This window comes from Gadus morhua, chromosome 17 (genome assembly GCF_902167405.1).
Source record: "Gadus morhua chromosome 17, gadMor3.0, whole genome shotgun sequence".
NCBI lineage: Eukaryota > Metazoa > Chordata > Actinopteri > Gadiformes > Gadidae > Gadus > Gadus morhua.
In genome coordinates, this window is record NC_044064.1 from 13,724,646 (window position 1) to 13,745,420 (window position 20,775).

The window sequence follows — 20,775 nt, forward strand, 5'->3', positions numbered from 1 at the left end:
GAGGACCCGCCCACCGGCGGAAACCAGATATTGAGTGGTAAATTCGTTTCGCTCAGTAACAGAACCAAAAAACGAATAAACGAACTGAAATATTGATTTTCGTTTTTTTGACAAAACGTAGAAACGAATAAACGAACTGAAATCTTGATTTTCGTTTTCTTGTCAAAACGAAAAAACGGCTTGTTTTCTGGTTTCTGCTTGCGTCAATTATTCCCAGAAAACAGAGTAATAAAACGTACCTTGCTCCCAGACGCACCTACTTGGTAATTTCCACGGACAATTTGGGAAACAATATATCGTTTGGAATCGCTTTCATTTCCATTACTCGGTCGGGACTGATCTTTTACCTTTTACCCTTTTGCACCCCTATTGGCGCTGGGCAGGAGCGTCGCCAGCAATTTAAAACATTCGGGGCTGTAGCCAAGCCTGCATTAACTGCCATTGGGCCCTGGGGCTGAGAGTGTTCGTGTATTGCTCGCACAGCAAGTCCATGCAATGTATTATTTAAAATGTGCAACATTTTGCAGCAAATGATTCTAAATCTGCCCTTAAAGATCCCATGCCATGCTATTTTTACAGTCGCACATTGAGCTTCCCCCAAACGCGCGGTTTCGGTGGGCGTGTCAAGGAGGGGGGTGGGGGTGTAGCACTGAGCAGAGCCACGGTACCATGCGCTCTGTTTACGGTGGATGTATCGCAATGGCTCGTAGAAACCCATATTATACATAGATATCTATATCATATAATATATATTATCACCTGGCCCTGAGCAGCTTGTAGCCACAGTACCATGCGCTCTGTTTACGGTGGATGTATCGCAATGGCTCTTAGAAACCCATATTATACATAGGTATCTATATCATATAATATATAATATATATTATCACCTGGCCCTGAGCAGCTTGTAGCCACGGTACCATGCGCTCTGTTTACGGTGGATGTATCGCAATGGCTCTTAGAAACCCATATTATACATAGATATCTATATCATATAATATATAATATATATTATCACGGCCAAAAGCTGTGTGAGCCTCCAGACGATAGGCTATTATGAATCTCAAAAGACCGAGTCTACTTCAGATTGATGTGGAAGTGGAAGAACCAGAGACGTCGGAGAACCCGACAGAGTCCTTTGTGATTCATTATATCGTCTGGACGTGCACACAGCTTTTGGCCGTGATAATATGTATTATTTGATATAGATATCTATGTATTATATGATATTATTTAACAATCCCTTTCTCCTCCATGTCGTGGTTCATGCCTACTTCAGGGAGTCAAAGCCAAAGTTCCTTCCCCCCAATTCATTCTCAACCATGGCTGAGATAACCCCCACTACGAGTCTCGTTGTGGAAATACCAGAGACGAGAGTCCGACGTGTTATGCGCCATAACACCAACAGCAGAACGGTTATCCAAATAACAAGGAAGTGTACAACACTTGCGTTACAGTCCTGGAGCTCTACATCTAAGTAATATCATATAATGCATAGATATCTATATCAAATAATACATATTATCACGGCCAAAAGCTGTGTGCACCTCCAGACGATATAATGAATCACAAAGGACTTCGTCGGGTTCTCCGAAGTCTCTGGTTCTTCCACTTCCACATCAATCTGTAGTAGACAGAACCGCGCGCTGCCTGGTGCCTGCTGCCTGGTGCCTGCTGCCTGGTGCCTGGTGCCTGCTGCCTGCTGCCTGCTGCCTGCTGCCGGCGGTGGTGCCTCGCGGCGGTGGTGCCTCGCGGCAACCGGCGGCAGGCAGCATGTCGCAGTTCATGTACTTCGATGTCGTTCTGCCATTGCATTCAAAATTCTGTAACTAGCCTGTTACTACGAGTACGCACTTAGCAACTACCGTACACGTATTAGCATCACTAGCTCAATTACGACTCCTTCAGAATTTCTGTGGGTGGTTACGAACCAACCAAGTGGGCAGGGCCATGAATAATAATTTGACAACGCTACGTCACAGTGTCACCTTATCCAGATTGGCTAATTTCTTCTGCCTTTTTCCTTTCATTGGCTATTGCATACAGCAGACAAACTGCATAGATTTCAAATTTACCACAGGTCACAAACTTATTCTGACCTATGTTATTTAACAAACAATAGGAAACATGTGATTTTAATGGCATGGGCTCGTTAAATGTACAGAATTTTGCGGTTTTCACTGGCTACAATGTTTCATCTGCGGCTGCTGGCATTGCAACCACAAAGAAGTAAACTCTACAGGGCTATTATCATCATTATTATGTTTTTTTGTTTTTTTTTGACGGCACAGCAATCCGGGATTATTCCCAAAAGATCCGGGGCTATAGCCTCGAATGCCCCGGTCCAACGCCGCGCCTGGGATTTTTTTTTCACCATGGCAACACAACAAACCTGAAACCTAAATTCCAGATGTGGCCGAGTATGCAAGTTATTATCAATAAAGATTCAGAATGTAGATCCCTAATCAAACATCTACTGAAGAACAAATATTGCCTGTATATCTGAATATAATGTATACATTATATGGAATTTCATAATGGAATTTCTGTCTGGTCCAGCAGGAGAGTAGGGAGGAGCTGGTGGCCTCTGTCAGTGGAGCGACGACCCGGAACCACGTCCCACCTTGATATCTATCAATCTATCTACATCACCCCCCCATCTCCCCTCCCTCCACCCCCATGCCCCTGCCCCGCCCACCACATCTTCGGCCCCGGCCTCTGCCAGGACCGAAACCCCCAGCAGCGATGCCACGTGAGCCACACCCTTCGGTCACTTCCTGCTTCAAACGTTGCTCACTGTCATCCGTTTCTGTGTGTGTGTGTGTCTCTCTCTCTCTCTCTCTCTCTCTCTCTCTCTCTCTCTCTCTCTCTCTCTCTCTCTCTCTCTCTCTCTCTCTCTCTCTCTCGTGACATATTCCTCGTTCTTTCTCCCTGTTGTGGAGATAGTGTTGAACCATAAAACCTGCCTCTCTCCCTCCAGCATCTCCCCCCCCCTCAGACGAGGGGTGTCACTTGTGCGGCAGCGTTCCCACGGTAACCTGTGCTACATGCTCCCCCATGCTCTTCTGCGACGCGTGCGATGGAATCTTCCACCGCCACCCAGCGAGAGCAGATCACAAGAGAGAGCCGATTCCACCCGCCGAAAAGGGTGTGTGATGATAATGATCGAATAACCTGTTGCGTTTACGCAGGGGGAGGGAGGGGTGGTAGAGAGAGAGAGAGCGAGAGAGAGAGAGAGAGAGAGAGAGAGAGAGAGAGAGAGAGAGAGAGAGAGAGAGAGAGAGAGAGAGAGAGAGAGAGAGAGAGAATGTTCTGAGCTTGTGGTCCCCCTCCAGAAGAACCTTTATTGATATGGCCGTGGTCTGACAGGACGTCTGGAAGCCTTTGTTTCTCTAATATCAGTTTGTGTGTAGAGTGCTGCTCCATCTGTGGCGTCCTGCCAGGGGATATGGACTGTCCCGTCTGTGTCATGAAGTTCTGCCTGGAGTGTGACGGGGTCTACCATCAGCACCCCAAGCGCGCCGGGCACCCGAGGACCGCCCTGACGCCACCCAGGGCCAGCAGGTCAGAGACGACCTCATTGTCTTTATTCCACAGAATAAGGTGGAGAGCCCCAGTTTAAAACGACGGCCATTTTAAACTATCTTAAACCATTTGTTATGAGTATTCGGCCCTTAATAGGTGCGTTTATTGTGTCTGCATGTCTGGTCATGACCTGCTTTGTCAGGTCATTAAAGACGCACTGAAAAATCATTAAAGACGCACTAACTGTTACTTACTTGGTGAACATGCCGTCTCTTCCCTCTGTCTCTCTTCCCTACAATGCCCTCAACATTAGACATTAAAGAAGGACTAACTGTACCTTTCCTCCATCTCCCTTCCCTACAGTTCGGTCCCGTCTCCGAGGACGTACGGCCATTGCTCCGTGGAGAACCCGATGCAGACGGTGCTCTGTGACGGCTTTGAGCGCGCCAGGCCTCGTCTGGCCAGCCCCAGCCCCCGGCCCCAGGAGGACGCCCCAAAAAGCCCCCTGTCCCCCACCACCGGTGAGCCTTCACCACGCCGACTAGATGTATGACGGATAGATGAGCGACGTTTGCTCCAGTCCACTGGGCAGGCTGGTAGACCGATCTATCCAGCGCACATCTAGGTGGACACGCCCACTAGTGATGTCCGAAGAGGCCGATATTCAAAACGGCTTGTCACGGCCAATCACACTCACACCCGGTGGTGTAATATGTCACCTTTAAACAGCAGACAAGCTCTAAAACCAAGACATGGCGGCCGTCCCTGGAACACACAGGCCAACCATCTTCACAACGCCACCAACACAACCGGCGTATTCAACTGACCACAGATCAGCTCACCTCCCCCTCTCTCCCCTTCCCCCCCCCCCCTTCAGATTTCCAGCGCCCTCGCCAGTCGCCCATCGTCATCCCCGCCGCACAGTTCTCGATGAAGGTCCAGCTCGAACCCCCCCCTCCTGAACACCGGCAACCTTTCCCTCGGCTGCCCATCACCGCCCCCCGCCACCTTCTGACGAGGCGCGCCTTCTCCTCTCAGGTGGGTTACTCATTTACATTTACATTTAGGGCATTTAGCAGACGCTTTTATCCAAAGCGACTTACAATAAGTACATTTGTCATAAGAAGTGCATCAATATATCGCTGTCGGTACAGAAAGGATGTTCATAGAACCAAGTGCAAGTACCACAATCGCTAGGCCAATCAATTCCCCGTGTTACAGACATGATAGCAGCTGCTGCAGTTGCTACACAGTTAAGTGCTACAATACAATACAATACAATACACTATTATTAAGTGCTACAATACAATACAATACAATACAATACAATACAATACAATACAATACACTACAATACAGTGTACAATGGTGATCAGAAGAGGAAAGGTGGCTATGCAGAGTCGAGGTGAACTCTGAACAGGTGAGTCTTGAGTCCTTTTCGGAAGATAGTGAGCGACTCTGCGGTCCTGAGAGCGGCAGGGAGCTCGTTCCACCACTGAGGCCCCAAAACCGAGAAAAGTTGTGACTTTGCTGATCGACCTTTGCTAGCTCTTAGCGATGGTGGTTCCAGTCGTCCAGCTGAGGTAGTCGAGCGGAGGGATCGAGCAGGGGTGTGTGGGTTTAGCAATGCTTGGAGGTAGGCAGGGGCAGTTCCATCGACTGCCTTGTATGCCAGTACCATCGTCTTAAATTTGATGCGAGCTACTACAGGAAACAGTGGAGGTCCCGGAAGAGGGGGGTCACATGGGAGAACTTCGGTAGGTTGAACACGAGGCGCGCTGCCGCATTCTGGATGCGCTGCAAAGGTTTAATCGCAGAGGCAGGAAGTCCAGCCAGGAGTGAGTTGCAGTAGTCGAGGCGGGAGATGACCAGTGATTGGACTAGAAGCTGAGCTGCTTCCCTTGTGAGGAAGGGCCGGATTCTGCGGATGTTGTAAAGTGCAAATCTGCAGGATCGGGCGACCGCAGTGATGTTTGCAGTGCAGCATAACTGGTTGTCCAATACCACACCGAGGTTTCTGGCAGTTGGAGAGGGAGATACAGTAATTTTCTCGACGGTGACCAGTAAGTCCATGTGTGGGCAGTCTTTCCCTGGGATTAGGAGAAGCTCGGTTTTGTTGAGGTTAAGCCTCAGGTGATGGGCAGTTGTCCAGGTGCTGACATCCGCCAGACATTCCGATATGCGTGTTGCAATCAGGGTTTTCTCAGATGAGGGGAAAGAGAGAAATAACTGAGTGTCGTCAGCATAGCAGTGATAGGAAAAGCCGTGTGATGTAATTACCGAGCCTAGAGACCTGGTATAGAGGGAGAACAGAAGAGGCCCCAGTACAGAGCCTTGAGGGACACCAGTTTCGAGCGTGCAAGGTTTGGACAAGGAGCCATTCCATGTCACTTGATAGGTGCGGTTCGTCAGGTAGGATGTGAACCAGGAAAGAGTAGATTCAGCGATTCCAAGTTCGGCAAGAGTGGCAAGAAGGATCTGGTGGTTCACCGTGTCAAATGCTGCTGACAGGTCGAGCAGAATGAGGACCGATGAGAGGGACGAGGCTCTGGCAGCACGGAGGGACTCAGTCACCGCGAGGAGAGCCGTCTCGGTGGAGTGTGCTTTCTTGAAGCCTGACTGGTGAGGGTCAAGGAGGTTGTTAGATGAGAGATAGGAGGACAGTTGGTTAGCAACGGCACGTTCCAGTGTTTTAGACAGGAACGAAAGAAGAGATACCGGTCTGTAGTTCTGGATGTCGGTGGTATTAAGAGTTGGTTTTTTGAGGAGAGGTTTTATTCTGGCAGTCTTGAAAGACGTTGGAACAATGCCTGAAGTGAGGGAGGAATTGATAGTGAGAAATGGCAGAATGTCGCTTGAGACATCCTGGAGGAGAGAGGAGGGGATGGCGTCAAGGGGGCAGGTGTTGGCATGGTTAGATGTTATTATTCTGTTGACCTCGTCAGAGGTGAGAGGGATAAATTGGGTAAAGACAGAGGAGGGGATGGGAGGAGGGAGAATGGAGGCAGGGATAAAAGAGGAACTAATGTCCTTCACTTTCTGGGTAAAGTAGTTAACAAAGTCATCAGCAGTGAGGCAGGAAGGAGGTGGGGGTGAGGGAGGGTTGAGGAGGGACGAGAACAGGGAGAACAGTTTCCTGGGGTTTGAGGCAGAGGAGTTGATTTTGTTCCGGTAGAAGGCAGATTTGGTTGTTGACACACAAGAGGTGAAATCTGAAAGAAGGAAAAGATAGTGAGATAGATCATTAGGACAGTCTGATCTCTTCCATTTCCTCTCCGCTGCTCGCAGCTTTGTTCTACAAGACCATAGAGGATGGGACAGCCAAGGCGGGGGCGGTGAAGATCGCGCTGGTCTGGAGTGGAAGGGACAGAGGGAATCCAAGGAGGAGGAGAGGGAGGATAGCAGAGTGTCTGAAGATTCATCTGGAGATAGTTGAGAGAAACGTTCGATAGAAGGAAGTGAAAACAGAACAGTAGAGGCAAACGTAGAGGGAGAGAGGGATTTGAGGTTACGGCGAGTGGTGACAATGTGGGAACTAGAGAGGAGGGAGGGAGAGGATTTCAAGGGGAGAGAAAAATCAACAAAGTGATGGTCAGGCACAGGGAGAGGGGTAACGGAGAGAGCAGAGGTGCCGCAGGACCTGGTGAATATTAGGTCAAGTTGGTTCCCGGCCCTGTGTGTGGGAGGAGAAGGGGTTAGTGTTAAGTCAAAGGTGGTGAAAAAGTTGGTTAGTTCAGGTGAGTGCAACTTCTCTGGCAGGATGTTGAAGTCGCCTAGGATAACGAGTGGGGTGCCATCCTCAGGAAAGCAGCTGAGGAGGGCATCCATCTCGTCGTAGAAGTCACGGAAGGGACCTGGAGGACGGTAGATCACCACAATGGAGAGCTTGATAGGAATGGTGACCGTGACAGCGTGGAGTTCAAACGCAGATCTGGCCAAGTGTTCTAGTGGAAGGACCTGGTACTCGCCAACGATCGCTGCTGTGTATTCAGGGGCGACCCTGTTTTAAACCCAGGCTGACGAGTCGATCCGTCTATCACCCCTCGGGGTTAGTGCCCCTGTGATGTCACCAGGGCAGTTATTGGAGGGTTGGGGTAACGCAGTGGTGGGAGGGTTTATAGCACTTAGCATCGTGTAGCGTCTAATGCTAGCTATTGTTGAATGGGTTAACCTAGTGATGGTTAGCGCTTGGCACTTGGTTCTATGAACGTCCTTACTCTGCCGATGGCCATATATTTTCATTATCCTTTCTTCTGGCAAACGTACTTATTTTAAGTCGCTCTGGATAAAAGCGTCTGCTAAAGGCCCTAAATGTAAATGTCAATGTTTGTGATGATGATTAGATAACAGCCACACATTTGTTCGTCTTCATTGTGAGTTCTAACATCACAGCCATCATTTATTAGTGATCGCTTACTAGGATGCTTACTAGGTTTGAATCCCGGCCTAGCTGAGGGGGGCAGTAACAGGGCACCACCATGACGTTGGCTATAACGGATGGGCTGACCGGGATCCAATCAGGTCTGGTTGCCCACTAAGTGGCGCATGTGAAAGCATGTAAATCTGACTCAGACATTTACATTACATTGAGCACTAGAGCCTGATCATTCAAATGTCTAAGGACATGACAGATCAAGAGCTCATTCTAAGCTGACCGAAACACAACAATTCTTATGTTCATGGGATTATACACTTATTGAAGCATGCAGATGACGACCATATCCCATGTCGTATGCATCGTATCGGGTCTAGTATCGGATCGGTGCATAGACTCACTGATACCTGCTCTCAGGCTGTATCGGAGGGATTTCAGGTACCGGTTTCGATATCGTAATGACTCTAGTCTGGGGTTAGTCTGGCTATTGCCAGGCCAAGCTCCATCGTAGATTACACGTTGGTCTGGGAGGCTGCTGTCATTTTCTTCAGCACAAGAGGCGTGATCAACGGGCCTAGTTCAAATGACTCTGTTCGCAATTGGCTGCTTGCCGTCGCTTCCCTGTCGTCATTGTGTTAAACCAGCCAATAGCGCGCCAGGGGGAGAAGCCAGCTTGGTGATTGGCTCCTGCAAAAACGTATCCGAATCAGAAAGAAACGTATTGCTCTTCTCCAGACCCTTGTGCGGGGCGGACTCGGATCGCCGGCGGAACGGGCGTGGCTACCCAGTGTAGCCTGGGGTGATACATTATGACGAAGTGGACCTTGAGATGTTTCCTCCTCTCCTCCTCTCCTAGTGGACCTGCGAGGCGTGCCTCTACCGAAACCCCCGCTCCTCCAAGGCGTGTGAGAAGTGTGCCTCTCCGTCCGGAGGAGGAGGAGGGGGGGTGATTCCTGGCCCGACCCCGGCCCGCGTCCCGGATCAGATCCCAGGCAGAGCCCCCCCCCAGGACCTCAGCTCGAGCTCCTGGACCAGTACATCAAGGTAGCGGCGGACTGACCCTAACTAAGAGGAAAGACACGGGGGGGGCATGTGGCTCAGGAGGTAGAGCGGGTTGGCTGGTCACCAGGAGGTCGCTGGTTCTATCCCCCGCTCCTCCTGTCTAAAGTGCCTGAGCAAGATCTCTCTCTCTCTCTCTCTCTCTCTCTCTCTCTCTCTCTCTCTCTCTCTCTCTCTCTCTCTCTCTCTCTCTGTATTCTTATTAAATCTTTAATGAAAAAAAACATATTATCATCACACACCCTTTTTCTTTGTCTTCCATACGCGTGACCTGGATCTTCCTTTGTCTTCCCAGGAATTTTAGAAGAGGGGCATCTCTGTGGAGGAAGTGTGCGCCAGCCTTGCTTCCTGCTGGGGCAGAAACGTCGACCCCGGTGATTGGCTGGACCTGCGGGGTCCCGGTGGGGGGGGGGCGGGGGGGCGGAGATGCAGCTGTCCCGGGCGGAGGCCAAGACGGCGTGGCTAGCCGCACGGGGCGACGAAAAGAAGGTGAGGTGTATTTTTCCGCGCGCTACTCAACTGTTCTGCCGGCGGCGGCAATCAGGGGGGTGAGGTTTGTGTGTGTGTGTGTGTGGTGTATTTTTGCGTTTTATAACATTTTATGGGCACATGCTAACGAGAGACAACTGAGCGAGTCAGTATTTATCGTAGGGCTGGGCGATAACTCGATTACGATTATTAATCGCGATAAATCTCACGTTGATTACGACGCTAAGCATTAGACATAAATGCTCGATATGAAAAAAAAACAATAAAAAAAATAATTCTGATATGGATTACCTGACAGCCAATGCGGCAGAAATAAACAAAATAGTCAGATCGCAGTTTTGCGGTTAATGCCTAAGTACACGCCCATTCCCTGGGCCCTGTAAAGCTCGCTTAGAGGGTTAGCGAGGTATGTTGAGCTCAAAGCCTGGGTTAGTTGTACCACGAAAGTTGATCTCTTTTAGCGTCGCTGTATCACCATGGTGACTTATGCTCGCAACCAAACCTGGTCGGGAGCAGTTTTTCGGCTTAGTCTAGCCGGAGATCGGCTACTTAAATCGGCTTGCGCAGCTTCCTAGCCCCTCCTCTGACAATGGCGTCACCATTTGTGGGTGTTCCCGTGGACCTCGGCGCACTTCTCGTACAGGCGTCTCTCCGGAGACAGAGGGTTTTACGGGACAGAACTGATCCCTTGGCATTGTCCGACGATATTCAGATTTCAGACTTTATTGTCATTGTGCAAACAACGAAATCGGGGTTCTTCATGAGAGATACAGATTCTCATCAGAAGGTGTTCGTTATTTGATCGTCCTTTTGGACCTTATGTAGACAATGGTTACTGTTGCGCGTTGCGTCTCCGTGACAGAGTGCTAGAGTGGAGGTAGCGCGTCAGTCTTGAATTTCTGCGCGGGGGGTTCGACTCCCAAGTGATGCGAATTTATGTGAAGCTTAAAATGTCCCAATTCTCATGCATATGGAATACTTATTCACTAAAGCTTATGGAATTATATTTTTGTGCTTATTTCGAACTTGAACCCATATTTTCAAGGCCGTGCTGGCACCACATCTATGGGGGTAAAATGCATGCTGATAGACCGGCGAAATTGAACCCCGGTCGCTGGCGTTCGGGTCTTATACAAATCCACTACGCTACAGCCGCTACCTCTCAGCGGTTGAAAACATGCTATACATTTCTTACATAGGGTGTATTTAAAGTGAATTCCCTAAATGATAGAATAAGGCAGTATGGACGTTGCTTATGCATTTTTAAATCATCATCATTCTATTTGGATTAATGGCGAACAATTCTGCATTTGGCATAGTTATTTTATAGACATTATGCAGAATCTTTTCACTTATACACATATAGACTGCTTGAACTATCGTAAAGGTGAGAACAATGACGCAAAAAACGCCCCTTTCACGTGAACGCGCACTGAACCTAAAGTGGAAAACCTGGTTCAACTAATTTAATCTAAAGTGAGCTTCGTGGTACCATTTAACTCTGATTGCGAGTTGCGGCTCTGTCGAGCCAGGTTTTCCCAAGAAAGCCTGGGTATGTTCAGCGAGCTTCGTGGTATACCCCCCTGGTGCATGTTTGAGCTTCCGTTACACACACACACACACACACACACACACACACACACACACACACACACACACACACACACACACACACACACACACACACAGCCTATCAACAACAATGAAAATGAGAGAAAAAATATTAGAAAAATATAAAAAAATATTTTTTGAAATATCGCCCAGCCCTAATTTATCGTGTACCCAAATCTACTTAACTCAGCGAAACGGTGTGTGTGTGTGTGTGTGTGTGTGTGTGTTTGTGCAGTACGTTTACATGCACAGCTTAATCAGATTAAGGCCATAGTTCGACTATGCTCCTCAATCAGACAACTGCAATTGTCCCGAGTATACATGCCCTAGGGAAAATCGATTCTTTGGCCGCAGCATGTCATGCCCCGGTACAATACGTGGCGCTGTACCCATTTCATCTAGTGCTAATAGAGCCACCGGTTGACCTCTTCACGGCACTAGCAACAACAAACTCGGGCGGCATTCTAGAAAGATGTTTTCAGTAGACAGCTGTCAGTTCACTTCGGGTCCATGTCATTTCTCCGACGCTCCATTGTCCCGACCTCTCGGCCGTATGCAGCTGGACCGGTGCGGCGGAGCAGCTCCTCTGGGAGACCACATACACGGCAACAATCCCTTTCTCCTCCAGGTCGCGTTTCAATCTGAACATCAGAGTCAAAGCCAAAGACTCTCTGTTTTCCTAAAATGTTTAATGTACACTGTGTTTTATTGTTTTATTGTCTGCTTATTTTATTGTTTGTTTGCTATTGTCTGTCAATTCATTCTTACGACTATGTTGTTTTTTAATCTTTGTTTATATGCATTTTATTTCTGTAATTTTAGGTTGCCTTTTGAATATCTGGCAGGAGACAACAGATGAAAACTAGCCTCTCAGGCTAACTCTGGCTCACTTACATTTTGAATGTTGATTAGTGTGCAATGTCCCTGAACTAAACCAATAAAAAAAATAAAAAAATAAAAAAGTTCCTTTCCCCCAATTCCTTCTCCACCATGGCCGAGATAACCTCCACTACGAGTCTTTACTTGTTGCTGAAGTACCAGAGAGTCTGAGAACCCAACGCAGTCTTTAAGATTCATAATATCAGAGAATATCCCCATCAGTTCGGCCACGGCGCAATGAATGGATAACGATCGTAAAAAAACATTTATTTTGACAGATGTGCCCAAAGATACTACTTTAAAACTTCGTTGATGACCAACATTTAGAAAGACATGTACGGTAGTTTTAATTCAGCCTTGGGTAAAATCAAAGTGTTACACCTAGGGCTGTCAAATTAACGCGTTAATTTTGATTAATTAAAAAAATAATAATAACGCGTTAATAGATTAATGCAGATAAATCGCAACTCTATAGTGCCCTTTGACCCGGTGCGTCATTTGCGTTGAAACTAAGGCCCCGTCCACACTAACCCGGGTAAATGTAAAAACGCACATCCGCGATGAAAACGATCTCCATCCACACTATCGCTTTCATATCGTTTTCGGCAAGTTTTGCATCCACATTCCACGCTGAAATTATTTTGATAAACAGTTGTTGTCATGGTTACGTAACTCCGCCACGCCTTTCTGTTTAGATTACAGGCGTGCGATCAGCTGATATTTACAGTTGATCAGCTGGTTAATCATTTTCGACCCGGTCTTGTCGAGAAACGCCGCTCCAAGTAGGCCTACGGTTTGAACTGCCGTCTTTCGGATTTTTTACCATCACTGAAGAAGATCAAGTACAGCGCTCGCCTCCGGCGTTGGAGCAACAAATAGGTTTGAGCCAAAATGTTGAGTTGTATCTGGAGATAAATTAGTACACAGAGAGATCATCCTTTGCATTTCACCTGCCATTTTTTTGATGAGCGTCTCGGTCTCGGTCTCGAGCACAAGCTTGTGGCAGCGTCATGGCAGTGGCAACCGAACGTCATTGTTTCTGAAAGCCTCCGTCTTCCCTGTCCACACTAGAACACGAACCAAGCCTTTTCACATGTTCTGCTACCAAATAAACTTGAAAGTATATTATGTATATTATTCATTGAATCACTCATCTGCCATAATTTACTTGAATTAAATTATTTTTTAAATACTTTCTTGGAAAAATGTAGGCATGCGATTAATTTAGATTAATTAATCACAGAGCCTTTTTATTGCTTGACAGCCCATGTTACACTTTTCCTGCTGTCGGCCCCCAGACTGTAGTCGAGGAGTACAGGAGAGACGTTTCCTCCAGGCCGAAGTTCTCTCGGGGGTAACACCCTTCACTTTGACCAGCAGTGGGTCTGCTTATTATGGTCGAAATGAAGCGACCAATGATTATTGACAGGCTGGGTACTTCCACTAGTTAGTTCCACTAACTTAACAGGACACTTTTGCACAGACACAAACAGACCTGTTCATTCAATAAACTCTCCTTGCTCGTTCACTCACTCGCTGAAGTCACTCACACACACACACTGCCATTCTCACGCACACGCGTACGCTACTCTCGTAACAAAACCGTAGTGTGTCTTCTTATAGGGGGTAACTACATTGGCACATTACCGGCTTCCTCCATCTTCTTCGCCACCTTTTTAAATAAATCGCAGTTTCTCATTTTCCGACGGCGACAACAACACGACTATCGTCTCCTTATACTTCTGGCTCACGGCCCCGGGAAAAGATCTCTATATACATTAATCTTAATAATCCAATCATAGTCGGACTAAGCCAATAATTAAATTTTCCTGAGGGTCATGTAAACGCACTCTGTGTGTGTGTGTGTGTGTGTGTGTGTGTGTGTGTGTGTGTGTGTGTGTGTGTGTGTGTGTGTGTGTGTGTGTGTGTGTGTGTGTGTGTGTGTGTGTGTGTGTGTGTGTGTGTGTGTGTGTGTGTGTGTGACTAAAGCCCAGTTCAGACCAAAGATTCACCTTGCAATGGCTTGCAACGAGACGGTTTTAGAACGTCGCAGGGGCGGTGTGAACGGGTCGTTGCAAGGAGTTGCAAGGAGTCGCACGGAGTTGCAAGGAGTCGCCAGAGATTGAACATGTCAAATCGCAAGGTCCAGTTTTAGAACGCGGCGATTTAACTATTTCTCTTCAGCCAATCACAGCACAGAACAACTTGTACGTCACGGCCTTACTCCGTCCCGGTACCGTACTGACCACTCCAGCATAAAAATATCCGATTGAAATATCCGATATCCGGAGAATGACAAAACACAGTAACTCTAGCCTACTCTCAAGCAAAATAAAAATAAAACTAATTGCAAACCTAACTAATTGCAAACCTAACTAATCTAACCTAACCTACGCAAATGATGCTGTTGCGTTTCTCAGCTGTGCCAGAGCGTTCACAGTTGCTAGGATAACCACCTAGCGTCGCAGCCCGTTGCAGCTGCTTGCAGCCAGTGTGAACGGCCCAGTTTTAGAACGTCGCAGCCTGTCTCGTCGCAAGGAGTCGCAAGGAGTTGCGAGTTGCAAGCCGTTGCAAGGGGAATCTTTGGTCTGAACTGGGCTTAACACAACCCCTCCTCCCTCCCTTCCTCCCTCCCTCTGTCAGAGAGCATGCCGCCGTCTGCTTGCATTCTACGACCTGCCCAGCAGGGGGCACTGTGAGCTGGCGCTGTCCCTGCTACAGGAGGAAGGGGTGGAATACGACCTGGAGGACGTGGTGGAGGCGGTGATGGATTCCAAGGACCGGGAGTACATCCTCCGCATCCTGAACATAGAGTGCCAGTCGTGCTACGGCCGTTTCCCCATGAAAAAGGTTTCCGTGGGATTATACACTAGTTAAACATACTTATGAATATTAGTCCGTTCTGCTAGACGTCCCCCACTTGTAAACACTGTACCCTCTGAACATTATCAGTGCGTAGCAGAAACTGCTACTTCACATAAAATGAAAAACAAAAACAAAACTAGTTATAGACTTACCTACGCAATACACAGCATTACCAGAAATGCATCAAAACGTCTGCAAAAGACGTAATAGAAAAGAGGTAATTTTTGACGCTGTGATGCATGTCTGGTAATGTTGTGTATTGCCTAGGTAAGTCTTTTCCCTGTTTTGTTCTGTTTTGTCTTTTGTTTAAGCAAGGGGAGCGGTGTTTGCGGTGTCCAAAAAATTGGAACCATAAAATTATGTTATAGTTCGGACACTTTGACGATCAAACGGCCACACTATAATGTCCGTCCCCTTCCCATCTCTCACGGGATAAAGACCTTGTAGTTCGGACACTTTGACGATACCAAGGCCGCTCTATGACGTCCGACCTCTTCCCGCCCTCAGCTGCAGATGCTGACATCGTGCCAGTGCGTCATGTGCCAAGGATGCTTCAAGATGTTCTTCGAGTTTGCCGTGCGGGAGAAGCACGTCACAGAAATCGTGTGCCAGTTCTGCGACAGTCTGGACCAGAGCGACCCGGAGCAGATGGATATGCACTCCTCCACCCTGGACACCCAGGTACGCGCGTGTTTCAGGGGCCAGCGGGGCCCGCAGCCCGACGACTGTTCGGAGATTTAGTCATTCTTGTGATTGGAAGTTGGACATACGTTACGTTAACAATTTCATTCAGGGCTTTTAGAAGACTCTTTTTTTTCGGAAGCGACTCAAAATAAGTCCACTTGTCAGAAGAAAGAGAAACAATATATCTCTGTCGGTGCAGTAAGGATGTTCTTAGAACCAATCGTCAAAGCACTGCCAATCACTAGGTTAACCCATTCCCCGTACACAATAAAGAAAGCTAGGATGAGATAAGTTCCAACGGTTTGTAGATTTATTCAGTCGTATTATTGGAGGTTGGACATGAGCTGAGGGGATCTTGAGTGTTATGTGAACGGGAGGAACCCAAGCGTAGACGTTGGAGGTTGAATTAAACCAGAGGTTTCAAGGACGAGAGCAGTAGTGGACAAACAGGAGGTGGACAGTTGAGGATGGGTTACAGGCAGGCAGGGTTACTGGAGGAGCACTGAGGGTGGATGGCAGGCAGGTACGCGGTCGGTGATCCACCGCGGGGGGGGGGGATCAGGGCTACGGGGGAGAAGTCCTGTGTTGGACGTGGCAGCAGACCACGCACCCCTTGCACATCTCAATGTGAGCCCTGAACAGGGGGCACACTCCAGTGTTAAAGGGGTGATATCCCGCCACGAGGTGTGAGTGTGATTAGCCACTACAAGCCTTTTGGAAATCTGCCTTTTTCCTGGTTGTGTCCACATCTAGGTGGACACTCCCACTTGTGATGTCACTTTCAAAATGGGCAGATTCCCACTCACACCTGGTGGCATGATATCAACCCTTTAAAGGTGCCATGGCATGAAAATCTCACTTTATGAGGTTTTCTAACATAAATATGAGTTCTCCTAGCCTGCCTATGGTCCCCCAGTGGCTAAAACTTGCGTTCAGTGAAAAACGAGCACTAGGTGTTCTGCTCGCCTTTGAAAAAATGAAGGCTCAAGCGCGCTGATTTGAAATGTGGTTTCAAATGTTGTCACATAGCATCTAAGCTCCTCCCCATACTCTGCTTGGCCCGCCCAGAGAATTTGGCCCGCCAATGAGAAACGACGTGCGAGCGCCACATGTGTGTGTGAGTGAATGCACGCAAGTGTTTCTTGTCGGTTCTTTGCTGTCTCTTGTATTTCCACAACGAGAATCTAGTGGGGGTTATCTCAGCCATGGTTGCGAAGGAATTCGGGAAAGGAACATTGGCTTTGACTCCCTGAAGTAGCCTACATGAACTGTGACATGCTGCCTGCTGCCGGTTGCCGCGAGGCACCAGCGCCCGGCAGCGACAGCCGGCAGCGGGCAGCCGGCAGCAGGCAGCGTGCGTTTCAGTCGACTTCAGGTTGATGTGAAAGTGGAAGAACCAGAGACGTCGGAGAACCCGACGAAGTCGTTTGTGATTCATAATATCGTCTAGAGGCGCACACAGCTTTTGGCCATGAAAATATGTATTATATGATATAGATATCTATGTATATATATTTTATTATTTAGATATAGAGCTCCAGGGCAGGACTGTAACGCAAGTGTTGTACACTTCCTTGTTATTTGGATAACCGTTCTGCTTTTGGTGTTATGGCGCATAACACGTCAGACTCTCGTCTCTGGTATTTCTACAACGAGACTCGTAGTGGGGGTTATCTCAGCCAAGGTTGAGAATGAATTGGGGAAAAGGAACTTTGGCTTTCACTCCCTCAAGAACATGAACCACGACATGGAGGAGAAAGGGATTGTTGGCCGCGAATGTCTCCCGCTTGAGCCCCACTTCCCGCTGCCGCGGCGCTGCAGGAGGCGGAGGTGCCTAAGCGCTGCCCGGCAACAATCCCTTTCTCCTCCTTGTCACGGTTCAGTCTACTTCACATTGATATGGATGTGGAAGAACCAGGAACGTCGGAGAACCCAACACGGTCGTTTGAGATTCATAATATCAGCTCACACAGCTTTTGGCCGTGATAATATATATTATATAGATATCTATGTTTATGATATTATTTAGATATAGAGCTCCAGGACTCCCGTGTGTTCTAGAATATGTACAGAACACGGCTAAAGGCTTTGTGCGCCTCTCCATTGCGATACATCCACTGTAAACAGAGCGCATGGTACCGTGGCTGCAAGCTGCTCAGGGCCACACCCCCACCCTCCTCCTTGACCCGCCTCGCTCCTCCTCATTTGCATTAAAGCTACAGACACCAAAACAGTGCATTTGGGGGAAGCTCAATGTGCGACTGGCTCGGAGTGGCTGTAACTCTGCACCACGGCTGAATTTCGGGAATGTCTTTGAATACTGTGTTAGTTGCCCACTAATACCTATATTAAAGCATCCATAAAATAGCGTTTCATGGCACCTTTAAAGCAGGGAAACTCCCTTAAGGGCCAAGCTGCAGATAAGGACGCCACTACTCCCCTTCGGCCAGGACGGACCTCACGGTAGAGCTGTAGTCTCAGTCCACCACCCCCGGAGGTCAATAAGCGCGGAGCCAACTGTGAAGTGGTTACTGTGGAGGATCAGTGAGAGCTTACAGTGTCTTAGTCTTGTGAAAATTCCTGTGTTATGGAAATGTCCAGGATAAAGTCTAAAAACATGGAAGTCTATTCCTCTCTTGAACACGTTTGATACAGCATCAAGCGAATCCCGCGGAGGAAGTTTGTGTGTTTCCCCTCGAGCAAGTGAGTTATTTGCATCGTTCCATGAGCAGAACCAAATCCCTGTGAACCGGGTTGTTCGCGCCAGAGTTTGCATCTGTCCGTGTCTTTGCATCGACTTTTGTTGTCATCGTGCCGCGCCTTCGCTGTTGGTGTGAACCCACGCTGAGACTCTTATTCTATGGGCCCTGAGTCTCTGTGTCTCTGCTTCCCCTGGCCCCTGTGTCTGAGTCTCTGTGTCTGGGTCTTTGTGTCTCTGAGTCTCGGTGTTTCTGTTTCCACTGGCCCTCTGTGTCGGCATAGCTCAGGAGAAAGATCATGTAAAGCGGGATGACTTGTAATTGGAAGGTTGCTACTTCGATCCCCTGCTCCTCCTAGCTGAGTGTTGATGTGTCCCTGAGCAAGACACTTAACCCTAACTGCTCCAACGAGCTGGTTCCTATAGAACCACGGCGAGCCCTCACCCTGCTCTGTTCCCACAGCTGCGCGACTGCCTGGACCCCGAAGTGTTCGATATCTACTCCAAGAAGTTGATGGAGTACACCATCATGAAGGACCCCAAGTTCCTGTGGTGCTGCCACGTGAGTACCCCCTCACCCCCCCATCCCCCGGACTTACATGTTGGAACCCGCTCTGGCTGAGGTTGTGGGACGTCATGGGGGGGCTCAAGATAAGCCTCACTAGACTCTCCCTCGTTCTTTGTTTGTATGTGTGTGTCTCTGTGTGTGTGTGTGTCTGTCTGTCTGTCTGTCTGTTTCCCCTGTTTGTTTGCATCTTGCCTGTCTCTCTTTCATTCTCACTCTGTCTCTCTCGCCCTGTGTGTTTGTTTCTCTCTCTCTCTGTCTGTCTCTCTGTCTGTCTGTCTGTCTGTCTGTCTGTCTGTCTGTCTGTCTGTCTGTCTGTCTGTCTGTCTGTCTGTCTGGCTGGCTGGCTGTCTGTCTGTCTGTCTGTCTGTCTGTCTGTCTGTCTGTCTGTCTGTCTGTCTGTCTGTCTGTCTGTCTGTCTGTCTGTCTGTCTGTCTCTGACTCCCTGTCTGACTCCCTGTCTGCCTCCCTGTCTGCCTCTCCCTTCATCTCTCTCTCCCTTCATCTCTCTCTCACTGTGTATTGTGTGGTTGCCTGCGTGTGGGTGTGTGTGACGTGACTTGAAGGTAGCTAATCGATCAGGAATCACTTATGTCTTCATCTTGCTCAGTGCTCCTTTGGCTTCATCTACGAGGGCAACCAGCTCAAGATCCAGTGCACCAGTTGCCATAAGTCCTTCTGTTCCCAGTGTAAGAAGCCTGTAAGTAAAGAGAGTAACGTATCATAATCTATATTAGTATAAGTTTTATCAAAAAAGCACTGTTATCGTGTTTGTAATATATATATATATAAACTAGTGCTGTCAGTTAAATGTGTTATTAACGGCGTTATCGCAAACCAATTGTAACGGCGTTAATTTTTTGCGATTCTTCAATTTTTGCAAAAAATTAACGCAATTCTTTAATTTAAAAAAAAAAATATATATATTTTTTTTTCTTTGGCTCAAAACAAAGAAGCAGTAGCCTGACTGCTATGTTCAAGGCAGTATGTTTGTATGTTCATCGTTTAATTGCACTATAGGCTTTTTTTTGTATTGTCCTGTTTTGATCAGTATATGCCAATGTTGTTATCAATAAAAAAACATTTGCACAAGGCAAGCCGATGCAATTCTCCATGTTGATAAGAGCATTAAAATGAGAAAAATTAATGGGACAAAGAAATCAAGGGATATTTAGCATAGAAAAAACATTTACGATTAATCGCGATTAATCGTGAGTTAACTATGACATTAATGTGATTAATCACGATTAAATATTTTAATCGCTTGACAGCACTAATCTAAACACAATAATATGAATTGTACTTAAGGCTGAGAAGTAGATTATTTCACGATGGAGATTATTTTCCCAGTGTTTGTCCTTTGGCATGTCGGCCTTTACGTGGCTGCCTATAGCGAGGTCGCCCAGTCTGGCCCTGCTGTCTTCTAATAACCTCCCCCATCTGCCTCTCTCTCTCTCTCTCTCTCTCTCTCTCTCTCTACCCCCCCCCCCAGTGGGAGCCCCAGCACCAGGACCTGAGCTGTGAGATGTTCCTGCAGTGGAAGCGGGACAACGACCCGGAGTGGCAGAAACAAGGCCTGGTGTGCTTCCTGCAGGAGAACGGCATCAGTGAGTCTGAGCCCGGGGGCCCCCGGGGGCCCGGGTCCAGGGCCCCTGCAACACAGACACGCTTCCCTTTCCTACTTGAGTATTTCCATTTGAAATCATCATCTGAATTCCCCTCTCTCTCTGTCTCTCTGTCTCTCTGTCTCTCTCTCTCTCTCTCTCTCTCTCTCTGTCTCTCTCTCTCTCTCTCTCTCTCTCTCTCTCTCAGCCTGTCCGAGCTGTGGTTTCCAGTACGCGCTGGCCAAAGGAGGCTGCATGCACTTCACGTGCTTGCAGTGCAAACACCAGTTCTGCAGCGGCTGCAACCAGCCCTTCCACAAGGTGAGGCTCACGACCCCCGGCACGTTCATCAGCGGGTCATAGGGTCTGAGGCTGGATGACTTGTTGATTGTGTTGACGCTGGTTGGAGTGATCTATATCTTGG

General features: G+C 48.1%; 1 protein-coding gene across 11 annotated transcripts in view; it reads left to right on the top strand.

The window, feature by feature from the left end:
* The window catches only part of LOC115529155 (E3 ubiquitin-protein ligase RNF31), a 33,673-nt gene that overhangs the window by 6,450 nt on the left and 6,448 nt on the right, over positions 1-20,775 (top strand). For 2 of the 11 annotated variants that reach the window (XM_030337694.1, XM_030337692.1), the window contains exons 2-8: positions 2,557-2,749; positions 2,978-3,145; positions 3,411-3,561; positions 3,886-4,043; positions 4,400-4,560; positions 8,754-8,941; positions 9,252-9,916. In XM_030337694.1, the coding sequence (XP_030193554.1) occupies positions 2,677-2,749; positions 2,978-3,145; positions 3,411-3,561; positions 3,886-4,043; positions 4,400-4,560; positions 8,754-8,941; positions 9,252-9,678 (1,326 nt within the window). In that variant the 5' untranslated portion in view covers positions 2,557-2,676 and the 3' untranslated portion in view covers positions 9,679-9,916. The other 9 variants (XM_030337688.1, XM_030337696.1, XM_030337687.1 and 6 more) reach the window with 9 other exon arrangements.